Source organism: Pezoporus flaviventris, unplaced genomic scaffold, assembly GCF_033815535.1.
Source record: "Pezoporus flaviventris isolate CSIRO_AGI_PZ_B2104156 unplaced genomic scaffold, CSIRO_AGI_Pfla_v1 ptg000007l, whole genome shotgun sequence".
Lineage (NCBI taxonomy): Eukaryota > Metazoa > Chordata > Aves > Psittaciformes > Psittacidae > Pezoporus > Pezoporus flaviventris.
Window position 1 is genome coordinate 18,028,654 of NW_026892555.1, and position 13,772 is coordinate 18,042,425.

At 36.7% G+C, this 13,772-nt stretch overlaps 1 protein-coding gene across 1 annotated transcript in view; it reads left to right on the forward strand.

Annotated features, from left to right (window-relative positions):
• Window positions 1–13,772, forward strand: part of ANGPT1 (angiopoietin 1) — a 156,014-nt gene that overhangs the window by 92,634 nt on the left and 49,608 nt on the right. The window contains exons 5-6 of the mRNA XM_061447874.1: window positions 3,977–4,104; window positions 9,548–9,649. Of these exons, the coding sequence (XP_061303858.1) occupies window positions 3,977–4,104; window positions 9,548–9,649 (230 nt within the window). The remainder of the gene's footprint in view (window positions 1–3,976; window positions 4,105–9,547; window positions 9,650–13,772) is intronic.

Genomic DNA, 13,772 nt, shown 5'->3' on the forward strand with positions numbered 1-13,772 from the left:
AGCATACACAGAGGTACACACAGCTAACACTTAAGGGATTTCCCTGGCTATTGTTTTGGGAAAAAGCCCTACATCTCTGAACCCTCTCACTTGCAAGTGTCAGTAACGTTTTCTAAGAAATCTGAAGAGACTACAGCCTCAGATACCCACACTGGCTTTGTACTGAAGGTTAATGCCCTGTTAGTATGAGTAGCAGAACACTTGGGCAGACTCATACAGGACATCAAGGTAAAGAAAGAGCTGAAAGACTGATAATTGAAATAAATAATTCATAAAGGAGGGAAACACAAGTAGCATAGCCCAAGGAGAAAGTTATTGGGCTAAAAATTAACTGGAAAACTTTTGGAAGTTCAGTGAAAGAAGAACTTAATTTTTCTTGTTAATTCTCCTGTTAAGAAAAGCAGGATTTTCCACATAGACATCATTGCTTCAAAGGAGCATGACTTCACCACCAGTTTATTCATCCAGAAAAGGCAATCAAAAATCCCTTCAGGGGTCCAAATTTTGGCTGAGCATGAGGTTTAAAAAATGCTAATATTATTTTTCTTAACATAGACTTATCCTTTTCTTCAGGTACATAAAACTTTGGCATAAGCGTTTTTGAAAACAGCATAACATTAGAAATCTGTGTAAAGTCAGTTAAGATCTTGAAGCTGAACAAAGAAACATAATGGAACATATTTTGTTTTAGAACTATGTTTTTGAGCCTTGTTCTTTTTCTTTTTATTGTATTTACACACCTACCATATGTGAGCCAGTGCATCATTCAGGAACTTCACTTAATGTATAAAGGATTCAAGGTCTATGAAATGTTACAGAAAAACAGTCTGGAGCTGTAGTAGGTAGAAGTGGTTTGGAAATTGTATGGAATATTAAGTTATGAAAACAACAGGAAATCTTAGAAAAAACATAGTTTGCCCTAAAAGAACCAGTAACATTCCTGAGTATTAATTTTCTGATAACTTTGGATTGTTCTTGCAAATTACAGTCTGATGTATTAAGAAAAACTAAACTTTGTGCTGGTTATGCTTAATATACCATGCTGCAATCTGGAATTCTGTAACAGTTCAGCAATCTGTAATTCTGTAATAGTTCAGCTCCTTCACAAGGAGCTGAGCTTTTCTTCCAGCTGGGAGCACCAGCTCCTGAGAGAGGGCGAGGCACCCAGGGAAACCATAGTCTGGCTGCAGTGGTTCACTGAATAAAACCCACTGCTATAAAAGAAGGGTGTCGGGTTGCTTAATCTGTAGGAAAATAACACATCTGCTCTCTGTGATCTCAGGTATTTCAGACGTCTGATACTGAGAGGAAGGCTGGAAGGAACTAGGCATATCTATGTCTGTGCTTGTCACCTTCATCTCTTACAGCAATGGCAGTTTTATTCTGGGTTTTTTCTAGTCTTTAAACATAGGAAAAAAAGTATTTGTAAGTATGCTTCCTGGAGATCCATCTCCTTAGAAAAATTATTTTCAAATGTAATTCTAATGACTTAAATTAAAATCTTACCTTGCTTAAAATTTAAATAACATGAAATTTAGGATAGAGTCATGCTTTTTTCTTTCTTTTTTTATTTTTTTGGTCTAACTTTCAGTTAAAAAGGAGCCAAATTCAAATTTCCTTGATTGACTGTTAAGTAGTTATTTCCAAATAGGTTTTAATGTGTGTATAACAGTTAAATAGAGATAAGATAATCTCTCTATATGCAGATATTAAAAAATAAGTACTTTAAGACTCAAGGAAATGAACACTCTGCCTCTGCACAATTAAATGCATTTTTTAGACAGGAGGTACTGGTGTCTGCAGTTGAAACAACAGCATTACAGAAATTCAGGCCAGGAAGAATGGATCTAATATAAATCCCTCTGAAATCAATGAGAAGCTTTGCTTTAACTCCTCTAGGCTTTGGCTCCAGCTCCAAGTAATTCTTCAAATTGGACTTTGGCCACTGATATTAACACCATCTGCTTACAAAAAAGTATCATGAAGTCTTTAATTAACACAAATCCTGAAGGCCTCAGTTCTATGTCTTATCCATAAAACGGCATCTTTGTGAGTGCATTGTTAATGCATACTTTGCTGAGAACCTCATTGCCTGCCACCTCATGGAAATATTGTCATCTACTGCATTGCCAGCGCTACCTTTTCCAAATGTGGCCAATTCTCAAAGCCATAGATTTTCCAATTGAAATTCATATGCAAACATATGAACCAAGCTTGATTTTTATTTATGATGTTGGATAAAAGCAATGATATGCAGCAAATACACGGAAAAGGAGGAGTAAGGGGTTGCGTTGTTTTGTTGTTTTGTTTATTTTTTTTTTTTGTTAAAATCAAATTTTAAAGAGACAAAATAAAACACATAAAAGGGAAAAAAGAGTGTTATATCTCTAAAATTCTGACCTAGAGGGCAGGATAATCTTACAGTTCAGAATTTTGTTTCCCACTATTTTTCTATTTTCACCTTTTTACAAAAATCATCAAGGTAAAACTTTTAACCTTCATTTTCCTCAGTTTCCCCTTCTGTGAAATGGTATTAATGCCCGTTGATCTGACAGTTGTCAGAAATTTGCCATCCTAAAATACTGCTTTGATGTGTTCAAAGAGAGACAATATATCAGTCTGAAAATCCTTGACATTATTTCATACGATCTTAAGGCGTAGATAGTCCCACATGTTATGCTGTTGCTTTTTTGCACACCATTGTCATTAAGCATGAGTTTTGCAGCACAGGCTACTTTATTGAAATCGAGTAAGTCATAGTCCCTTTTGCACCTATAACTCACACTTTCAAGCCAAAAATAAGAAAGATGTGTCTGTCACAAGACGATGAGTGTGTATGGAGAACTTAATATTGTTTCCTTATTGTAGGGATTAATGAAGTGCTGGCCTGGGCCCTGCACAGCACTTAAGGACATGTTTAACTTTAAGAATCTGAGTAGACTGATGGATTTCCATGGGAATACTGATGTGCTTAAAGTATGTGTTGGTGGCATGAAGTCATATCCTTCAGTACCTTGTGGGTCATGCTACATTTGTTTGCGAAAGTGAAGGAACACATTCAGATGTTACTTCTTCCACAGGGAATCTCTTGGTTCTTCAAGACTGGGAGCCTCAAACATCTTACCTTCCTGATTTCTCAACCTAAATTCATATATGTGGTCTTTCTGCAATACATAGGATCAAGGTCTACACTGGTATTTTAATATTAATTGTTCTCCTATTCTGGGTCAAAAAAAAATTAAATTAGTTATGGCTCTAAACAGCTGACTTCAGGAGCACTGATTTTTCTAATTTTTTTTCCACTGATTGTATCTAGCAACTTTTATGAATGTAGATATGAAAATAATTAAATAATTCTCTGAAAAAAATAACTTAAGCAAGCAGGTCCCTTGCCCCAAGTCCATAGACTGCTCAAAAAGCAGTCCCTCATAGGTAGGAGGGCACCTCATAGGCACCTCAAAGGCAGTACCTCATAGGCAGGAGGGCACCTCATAGGCACCTCAAAAGGCAGTACCTCATAGGCAGGAGGGCACAAGCTCCCTCCTTCCATGGTTCTACATTGCTGCCTTAGCAGATCCATGCTCACATCTGTGTCAGATTGCAAAACTGAACAAGTTTTCCACCTCCATGTGCCATCTCTGGGATGTTCTTTGGCACCTCCAGGGTACAGCTTGAGTCAGAGGCACAGACCTTTGCATTCAGAAGGAATGTTCTATGTTCACATCTCTATGTAGACAGGATGCTCTGTTTATCTATTTACATAATGACTTCTGCTGGTGCCTACTCTGCCATCTGCCTGCAAGTTTCATATTAGTTCTTTAACAGAATTTACTAAATGCACTGTGTAACAATTGCAGTACAGTTATTAGTGTGCATGATTAAGGGGAATACAGTGTGCAAGAGCAGACTTCCTTGATGAAGAAACACTTAAGATTGCTACTGTAACTTACTGTGTTTCTTTTTTTTTGTTTTGCAGTTTTACTAAAAAATGTAAAAAAAGAAGAAGAAAAGCCTTTCAGAGACTGTGCAGATGTATACCAATCTGGTTTTAACAAAAGTGGGGTCTACACTATTTATATAAACAATGTCTCAGATCCTAAAAAGGTATATACTTGTTTTATTTTCTTATTTGTTAATATGATATTGCTTGGCCGTAAAGGAACTTTTGGAGCCTTTATTGAAGTTCTTATTCTGCAAACTATTTTATAGTAGGGGCTGCATTTCATATTGAAAAAAAATACATTAGAGTGAAAAAAATGGTAAACTATTATTCCAGACATTCTTCTTTCTTCCTGACAGAGAATCCTTCCTCAGTTCCAACATACACTCCATAACTGACTCACTTCCTCCCACTTGGCAGGTTCACTTGAATCAAACTAGGGCTGCAAATAAATCTATGATAAAGTTTAGAAGAGTATTAGTAAAGTGCAATAATGAGGAAGATGATGGGAGGGATTATCTGGTAGCACAGGGGAAGAAATAACAGAATGAACAGGTTTTAAAGGTAAAGATTTTAAAAAATCCTGTTTCTCTTGTAGGGAGCAGGGGAGAGTGGTTTTGGCTGTAAAGAATGCTGAATGTTAGCACTGTTTGAAATGATGAAGCATATATAATCCTACCCTTCTCAAAAAAGAAAAAAAAAAAAAGAAAAAGGTATCTGGGAGTTTTTGTTTTTTTTTTTGATAGAAATGAAACATTAGTCTGTAAATGTGACTGTTTTTTTTTGGAAGGCTCTGGTTGCTAATGTACCTGAACCTAGGAACATGAGAGAATAACCTAAGCCTAACTTATATGTGAAGGAATTCTGGCTGTCCTTCTGACGGGACACTATTAGGACCAGCCCCCCAAAAGGATAAGAGCTGATTAGCTGGGAGTGGTATCCAGAAAGTGGGCTGAACAGGAGAGAGGCAACCACATCTATCTGGTGAATTTATTCTTACTGAATAAAATGGTGATACTGCAAACAGAAAAAAACAATAACAAATATTACCAATGTTATTGTCTCTAGTTATTTTATGATGTTATTAAGACATGTAAAACATATTTCTAAGCTTAATTTGATTTTATTAGAGGCCTTTTGAAGCCTGTAAATGTCAAATATTATATTTTACTAAGGAATTAGAGTTCATTATAATGTCAGTAGAATTGGGATGAGAGAGTGCTATGGGCAAAGATTAATATAAATCTGGTGAATGTGAACGGAAAAATAATTGACCAGACATAAAATACAGACACTTCATTAAGCATTACTGAACAGGACAAGAACAATATAAGCAGTTCTGTAGAATCTGTTCAATTCCAAACAGAGATGAAACATCAAAGTCCAAATTGCATTGAAAGCTTGCGATGTTTTTTCTTAGCTTTATTAAAGCTCATAAGCCATTCCCAAAATGCTGTGTTACAATGAAAAACAGTGGCTATCTGAACACACTGTGGCACTTATGCTTCTGGTGTATTTACTTTAACCCGCTTCACCAATAATATAAGGACACTATGGAAGACACTCAGTCTCTATCTCTGCTTGCAGACACTGCTGTCAATTAATACAGGCAACACAATTCAGCTGATATCATTGCCTTATTTTTTTTCCTGAAAGATTCCAATTTTAGCAAGAAAATGTGGGAGAGTGCGTGTGTGTTGAGGGCATTTCTGCTACCACCTGTTTCTTCCTTGCCCTAGTGATAACACAGCAAGAGCTGATCCTGGGCACATTCATGTTAGTCAAGTGAGGAATGTGATTGCTTTAACAGATGGTTTTTTAGACATTAAGATCGCATTAACAGTCTGCAAGTTAGTGCTGTGCAGAGATAGCTGAAACAACTTCAGCTGAGGTAGCTTCAAAATCACATGAATGCAGCCCTCTACCAGTAATAATTAGCCCAGAGGTAGCACCATGCTGACAGTGTTAGATTGATCTGGATCCCAAGCTAATATCCTGATAGGTACTTCATGCAGACATACCCTCTTGTTCAAAACCAGCTTATTTATCTGGATTACCACAATGCATTGCACAATCCTGACATGTTTTTAGAGGCCTAATATATTGTTATCATCTGTAAAACAACCACTGGCAGCTGTCTCATTTATAGTAATTTTATACTTCAGGTCACAAAAATTTCCTTTTACGTTTCCTGAGGGATAGTTACTAGAATCCTGACATCCAATAGGGGATTGATTGATGGCTTGGCTTCGCAAGCAAAGATTTGGGAAGGGCTTTAACTGCACTTACTACAAGCACAATGACCAAGGGTATGTAGGATATGCAAATCTGGTTGGAAAAAAGGTGCTTAGGTAGTCAGGAAGTGTCCCACCAGGGCTCTCATCTCCTGAGCTATCTTGAGCTACCCATGCGCTGGTCCGCCCGCATGCAAGGTTGGATCTGCAGCTTCCCATGCACCTTGTCACCTATCGTTTCAACCCTCACCCGTCCATACAGACAAGTGAGAGTAAGCCCTTCCAGCTTGCGCAGTGGATTTTTTAGGTGAAGCGCAGCTTGCACAGAACTGCCCCCACCCTTTACACCTGAGATTTAACTGCCACAGCCCAGCTAGCTAGGACAGTGACAGCAAAGTCCACAGGTCGTAGGTTTTGATATCTCTTTGTCATATATACATATGTTACTGTCAGTTTGTTTTTTTTTTCTGCTGATTTTACTGTCATATAGTCATAGAAAATTATCCTCTGTGCTTCCAGCTCCGTAGCGTTTATATGCATTTAGATATGCATACAAATTTAGATTGCACTTTTTCTTTCATATTCCTAGCTTCAGAAGTTCATTAGTTTAGTTTATTAGTCTTCCAGCCCTGAATCAAAAATTAGTGATCCATTTGTGCTTAAAAGAATCTTAATAATCCATATTTTGAGATGAGAAGAGAAAAAGGTAGGCTTATTAAGCTAATTAATTGGCTTACTTTGGTGTGTGTGTGCGCGCGCAATGCCTAGTGGTGTTGACAAATAATTGTCCCTAGGCCATAGTGAGAGCAAAGGCAAGAAGAGTCCTTTCAGTCCCCTGAAGACCTGGTTTCAGCTACCAGGCTGAAATGAGCAGAGGAGCAATGGGAGACAGGTTGTCACCATTTTGGAGCTGAATGTACCATGTCACCTTCAGGATATAAAGTAGGCCAGAAGGACTGGTCTGAGCACACACAGAATCCCTGTATCTTTCCTTGGATCAGCATATTTGACTCTCCTACTGTCTCCCCTAATACCCTCACAGGCATAACTTCTAAAAACTTCTGGGTGCAGTGCACTGAAAATGTAACATTATAATTGCCGGTGGGGTCTATATATCTGGGGTTTTTGTGCTCTGCAAAAGGAATTCCACTGCTGTCACGAATGCAGCTTCACTCCTTCCCCTCTACTTCCTGCCTGTGGACATCCTAACAAATTATCGTTGATGGTGTCTCTGAGCATAACTTCCAGAGCTTTAAACCATTAAATGTATGCTAGCCCCATATACTGTGGAAACTGTCATCCCAACACAGTTAACTTCAGGCTTCTGCGCAGCAGAGACACGTTGCCTGAATGTCAAATGATGGTCTTGAGCTTGTTGCTCTATACCAAAATATAAACTAGTGATATATCTAAAATATGTATAAATAATCCCATACTTACCTTTTAGGAGCTTGAGTACTTTTCCCTTAAAATTTGCATCTAAGGAAGGGCAAGAGTGCAGTGCTTTAGGTGCTCTTTTAACCTATATCAGATTATTTTATTGACAATAAACTCAGAATCTAGAGATGAATACAAATTCAAAGTCACTTTTTTTTCATCCTTTTCTTTTTTGGTAGAGGGTTAAATAGCAGAACATGTTAAAAGGTGTTTAATGGCTGAGTGCCCTGACTTTGTCTGGGACAGAAGCCAGTCCAGGACATTTGCTGGCTAGAGCTACCCACACTGAACATCTATAATCAGCTTGGCACTCTTGTTAATATGGCAGGTGTTTATGTCTACCAGTGTAGAAAGTGCCAGACCACACAGTGATGGCTTGTGAATAATGGACTGCTGATAAATCTTTCATTGTGCATTTTTCAATTTTAATTTGCTATAATTTTCAGAAAACATCAAAGCCTTTTTATAGGTATTTTGTTATATTTTAGTATGAAAAACCTATTATTTGTTTGTGCACGTCTTTAAAATGACTAGTCTTAATACAGCTGAGGATTTAATGCTTTAAAAATTGGCAGTGGATTCATGGGAGCTTGAAATGACTTGAAAGTAAATCCATCATTTAGAAATTCTCACTCTAAATCAGACTAAAGAAATTAAATCCGGTAGATAAATGTTTTCACTCACAGTGTCTTTCCTGAAGGAGGAATAGGGCCGAAATATTTGTCTAGGAAACTGTGGGCTTTCTTGTGGTTACCCTTGAACAAGTTCACATGTTTGCACTGTTCAGCATTCTGTTTCCTTCCTATACCTACACGGGAACTTCACTCAGCATGCCTGCAGCAAATTAAAAGAAAAGCACTTGCACAGGATGACTGAACAATGCTTATGAGTAAGAAATGCTTATGAGTCAGAATTGCTTTGCCTGAGGGTAGAATATTGTTCTTTAGTCAACTGCGGAATGAATTTTTATGTAACTGAATAGTAACCTTCAATTTGACAAATCAACTTAAAGCTTTCAATTACAAAGCAGTGCTGAATGGATCAACTCTTAATGCAAATGTCCAAAGCTAAGCCAATGGGTGATAACTCTTCAACCCTCTTACATATTGATGTCTTACTTATAAGGAGGGAAATAACATTTCAACAGCACAGGCAAATTAAATTTAGGATAGTTGCAGTGCCAATATGGCACTGATGAGTGCATGGGAATGAAAATCAGGGAAAATTTATTGAACAAGTAACACAGAGAAATGGATCTTAAAATCAAGTGTCATACAAAAATAGGAAAAAAAAAAGACTACTACCACTTGCCATATTCCAAGAAAAGTGAATTAATAAGCAGTAATTGCTTTTTTATCATTTGTCCTCTATTTTTGAAAGGATAATGTAAGAAGAATGAAAATGAATGAAAATTAAATATACATTTTTATTATTATTGTTATAATTCAAAGCAAAACATAATAATTGTGCTATATTTCGGACTTCCTGAATGTGTATTTTCTGTAAGAATTCCTGAAGGTTCTTTCTTAGGCAGAATGACACTGTTAAATAGAAAACATTATTATCACTGAAACACTCCTGTTTGTTAAGAGGAAGTGAGTGGTTGTAGGGATGCTGCAGAAAAAATAGAAAAGGAGCACAGAGGTAATGTGAAGAGGAAAGCTGAGGATGCAGAGGGAGATGATGGGGAGATGTTCTTGAGTAATGTGCTGAAAGCAAACATTGAGAGAATTACACTGAACACAAGGAGAGCTCTGTAATCAAGTGATTGAAGATAACATCAAGGGCATAGGCATGAATCCATAAGAAAATAAGCTTCCTTAGTTCTGTCATTCACAAATAGTTCTCTCTCTACTTTTTCCTCCTTAAGATTACAGAATTCCAACACAAGTTTTGTTTGTTTTAATTTTTTAATTTTATTTTAATTCTTGCATAGGTCTTTTGCAACATGGAAATTGCTGGAGGAGGGTGGACGGTCATACAGCACAGAGAAGATGGAAGCCTGGATTTTCAAAAAAGCTGGAAAGAATACAAAATGGTAAGGTGAAGAATGTGGAATAGTTGTACAGTTCGTAGACATGTTATATTTCAAATAGTACTTCCCGTTATCTTAAACAGATAGATTGTCTACAGTGGTGTGGTGTGGTCCTGCAGTCTTTCATGAGCTTTTGTCATGTCTGCTACTTTTGAAAACTATATTATTTTTACTCAGTTAGTGGAGTATTATTTACCATGACTTAGGGTTTCTTTCAGATCAGTTACTGAAATTAAAGTGAGGTTAGGCCCAGGCATATGCACTAAATAATATTGTCGTCTGTCCTTCTGAAGTTTTGACTTGCTGTGTCATTAAGGGGTAATAGGCATGTGATGGTTTTCCTAATGTATGGATGTTCCCAGCTGAGGGGAACACTTTCAAAACTTGAAGCATCTCAGATAGAAATGAAAAGTTTTATTGGGGCTTATCCCACGTCATACAACACGTCTGCCAATCAAACTAATGTACTGGAAATGTTGATACTTTGAAAAAGATTAAAAGAAAATAAATAACTTACCAAATTACAGATGATATGATTTCAGCTGGCTCTTTTTTCATTGCCAATTCAAAAAAAAAAAAAAATTTACTCCAATCTAAATAACTCCTGATTTTTTTTTCATTTGGTGAATGCTCAGACTTTCTGATGGACCTCTTTGAGTCCCTGAGGACTGCTTTGGATTTCAGTGACATTCCCAGTTAAGTTTTCAGAACTGTGTTATCAGCCTGGAAGAGGATAATCTTTCTTCCAGCAGTTTTCAGAAGGCACTAAATGAAGAGAGGATATAAAATGTTTAAATATAAAAGCAATTTTAGTTCAGTAAAAAGTTCTGTTACAGAACATACCATTTCAGAAATAGGTACAATATTAGATTATTGAAGCAAAACGTCATGTTGGATTTAATGGATGCTTCCTTTTCAATATTTTCATATTACTTGAAAGCATAAATTATAGAGATAAAAACTAACCATCTGGGTCAGGTCTCTGCTACTATGGATAACCAGAGGATGTAATATATTTCATAATTTGTAATGTTTTAATTTAGCAGGAAACTTGAAATATGTTTTATTTTATTTTAGTTCAGAGTCAAATAAAATATTAAACATCAATTTATTTTGGGGAAAAAAAAACTTTGAAAATTCTACCAGTTCTATTTATGAGAAAATCAGGATTTGTATATGCAACCTAAGTTGTTTCCTATACATGGGCTGGTTTAATTTATACATATTGTACAAATTATCGAGACCTATTCAATTTTTCTCTCCTGTGCTTTTTCTTAGACCATTTAATGAAAATAGACCATATTTTTAAAGTTTTCCCATATGGCCTTTTTTCACATATATCCCTTCACTTACTCAAACATTTTTCTCAAATTTTCCTTTAAAACAGTGTGAGTCTGTTCAGGATCGATTATGTTGGGTTTGTCTAGTTCAAGCAGTCCAAATTAGTTTTGTTTCTCTTTAGGAATGCCATAGTCTTCTAAGAGATCACTTTTATCAAATAAAAAGGATCTGTTTTGGACTTTTACTGATAGTTATCCTATAAGTAAGTAATGAGAAAAGGTGGGATTTAGGCTTGTCTCTGCTTCTATGAATTATTTCATCAGGGTAGCTACACCCTGAGATTATCTTATGTCACCACATGTTGAATGATTGAGGCTGGTGAATGCTCTGTGATTTGTTGGAATATGTGACCGCGTCTGAGCTTCAAGGCAATGACACCACTGGTTTAATTCCCTTAATTAAATTAATTAGTTAATTTAATTCCCTTAATGAGAAGTTCAGAGATGGTGTGTGATATCTATTGGATCACATTCCTTCTTCTTCCTAATAATCTACCTGGCATTTCTTCCAATGGGAAACTGGGTAGTGTGATGAGGAGCACAATGGTACTTGGTCTTACTTGGATTGATTGAACTTAATATATGTTCTCTCAGGCCATAGTTCAGATACAGGTTTTCAGATTTGCTAAGACATTTTTTTGTGCTTGTATCTCACTAGGGCCCCCGATTCAACAGAAATAAACCATATAACAGCAATAAGTCGTCTCTGGGCCTTTAGTTTCAGTGCATTTACTTTTTATTGGAAAAGAATATGGAAAACTGTAGAAATTATTCTGTTACAACTAATTACGGATTGTCAGCTTCTAAGCTGGACCAGGACTCACGCGACCAACCTGCAGTACTGCTAATACCATCACAAATTAATGGCTGTTCCAGTTTAGGAGGCCATTGCACATTTTCTCTGACTCTCAGCTGAGATCCTTATAGCAGGTAACGTAGGAAGGGTGAGCATGGAGTATCCTCTGGGAAGATGAGTGACATTGCTGCTGGGTTACAGGAGTGCCCTGGCAACAAGGACGTAATCATTGTCTTTGATTCAGTTTCATGGTGGTGACTTCAGCTTACATGGAAGTACTTCAATTACTGTTTAATGTATTTTCCGGACACCAAAAAAGGAAACAGGTTAAAAGAGAAATAAAGCATCAACAAATCTTCCGAAAGTAGGAAATTTACAACATACATACATTAATTGCCACAATGTCAGTGATACTACAGTAATAGTGATACTTTTTCTTCTTGTTCTTTTGGATCCGTTTCCCCTGACATCCAATCTCCACTCTGTAAAATGAAGTTACCTTTCTTTGGTAACTAAAGCAGTAGCTAATGAATACAAAATCTTTTATGCAGGCTTATTGTTGTGCCAGATTGGTTATGGCATCTTCTTCCTTAGAGGCATATGTGCTTATCAATATTACCCAGTCTTGTGCTGTGCCTTTGTGCCATTGGGCCATTTCAGTTTTGTATTGTTTGTTCCAATAATAATTGGAAGAAATTCAGAGGAAACCCTGTGAGTTCATCCTCCCATACTTTTCTTATCAGCTCCTACTACATCTGTTCTTTCACATTTTGCAGTGGATTTTCCATGATACTATTCACTGCTTATCAGAAAAATATGAAATGGAGCAACAAATAATTTCTTTGACAACAGCAGCTAAGATCACCCTGCAGCAGATTTCAGCCATTTTTCATTTTTCCTTGCCTGAAGAATGAATGTAAAACACTATTAGAGTTTTGACCTCTAGAAAGGGAATATAATTTTAAGAACTATTATTTACCATCTGTAAACCTGGGCTGCTTTTAGAAGGGGTATTTACACAAGCTTACTTTCTAAGACACAGTTTCTGGCATTAAATAGGCAGTCATTATCAATAATCAAATCCAAGCAGATTATCAGCTCATGTGATAACTTGGCTATCAAGAGTTCTTTCTCAGTTTCCAACTTTTAGTTCTTGGATAAATGAATCTTTCCCAGTTACTGTCTATTTTTGCCAAATTAGATGGATTGTTGGATTCCCTATTCTTTAGAGTTTTAACATGTCTGGTTTATTAATTCCCATGAATTTCACCAAAGTTATTCCCCACTCAATAGCCCAAATTCACTATCAGTTTTCTAGAGGGGTTTTTGGGGGAACAAGCTTATTGGGGGCTTCCTCAGATCTTTATTTTCTCAGGCCTTTTATTTTCTTGCTTTCTGTCATTGGAGAAAGACTCTCAATAGGTATTTGAAATTGCGTGCCTTAGCCAGCCTGCAATAATTCTTTTCCTAACCAGGTCTGGTTGTTTGAATTGTTTTTTGTTTTTTGTTTTTTTTCCCCCCGTATGTCAGTATTCAATTGTACTACATGCTTTATTGCTACAATATTGCTATTTTCCTTTCTCTGATGAAAGCAAGCTATTGCTTTTTTAATCATTCACCATGTAATGAATTAGATTAGGATCACTTGTATGTGTTAGACTCATAGCTGAAATTCTCACAGCTTTATGGCAACCACCTCCCATCTTTCTAACTGGCAGCTGTTTCTTCTTTTGGTTCTCTGGGGCAAGAATGACATTCAGCAGTGAATTACACACCTCCTGAATCTCATTCTCCTGATTAATACCTAAGGGTCCAACATCAGTTCAGTGGTTAATACAAGTCTGCTGTCAATTTATCTCAGAAATCACCACTAGGATTTGTGTGTGCCTGAAAAGCACACCTACAAAACCACTACCATTTCTGTTGGAGTTTCTTTTACTTTTCTCTCAAAGCTGTTGGGTCAAAATGACGGCTAACTCTGTAGTGCCAA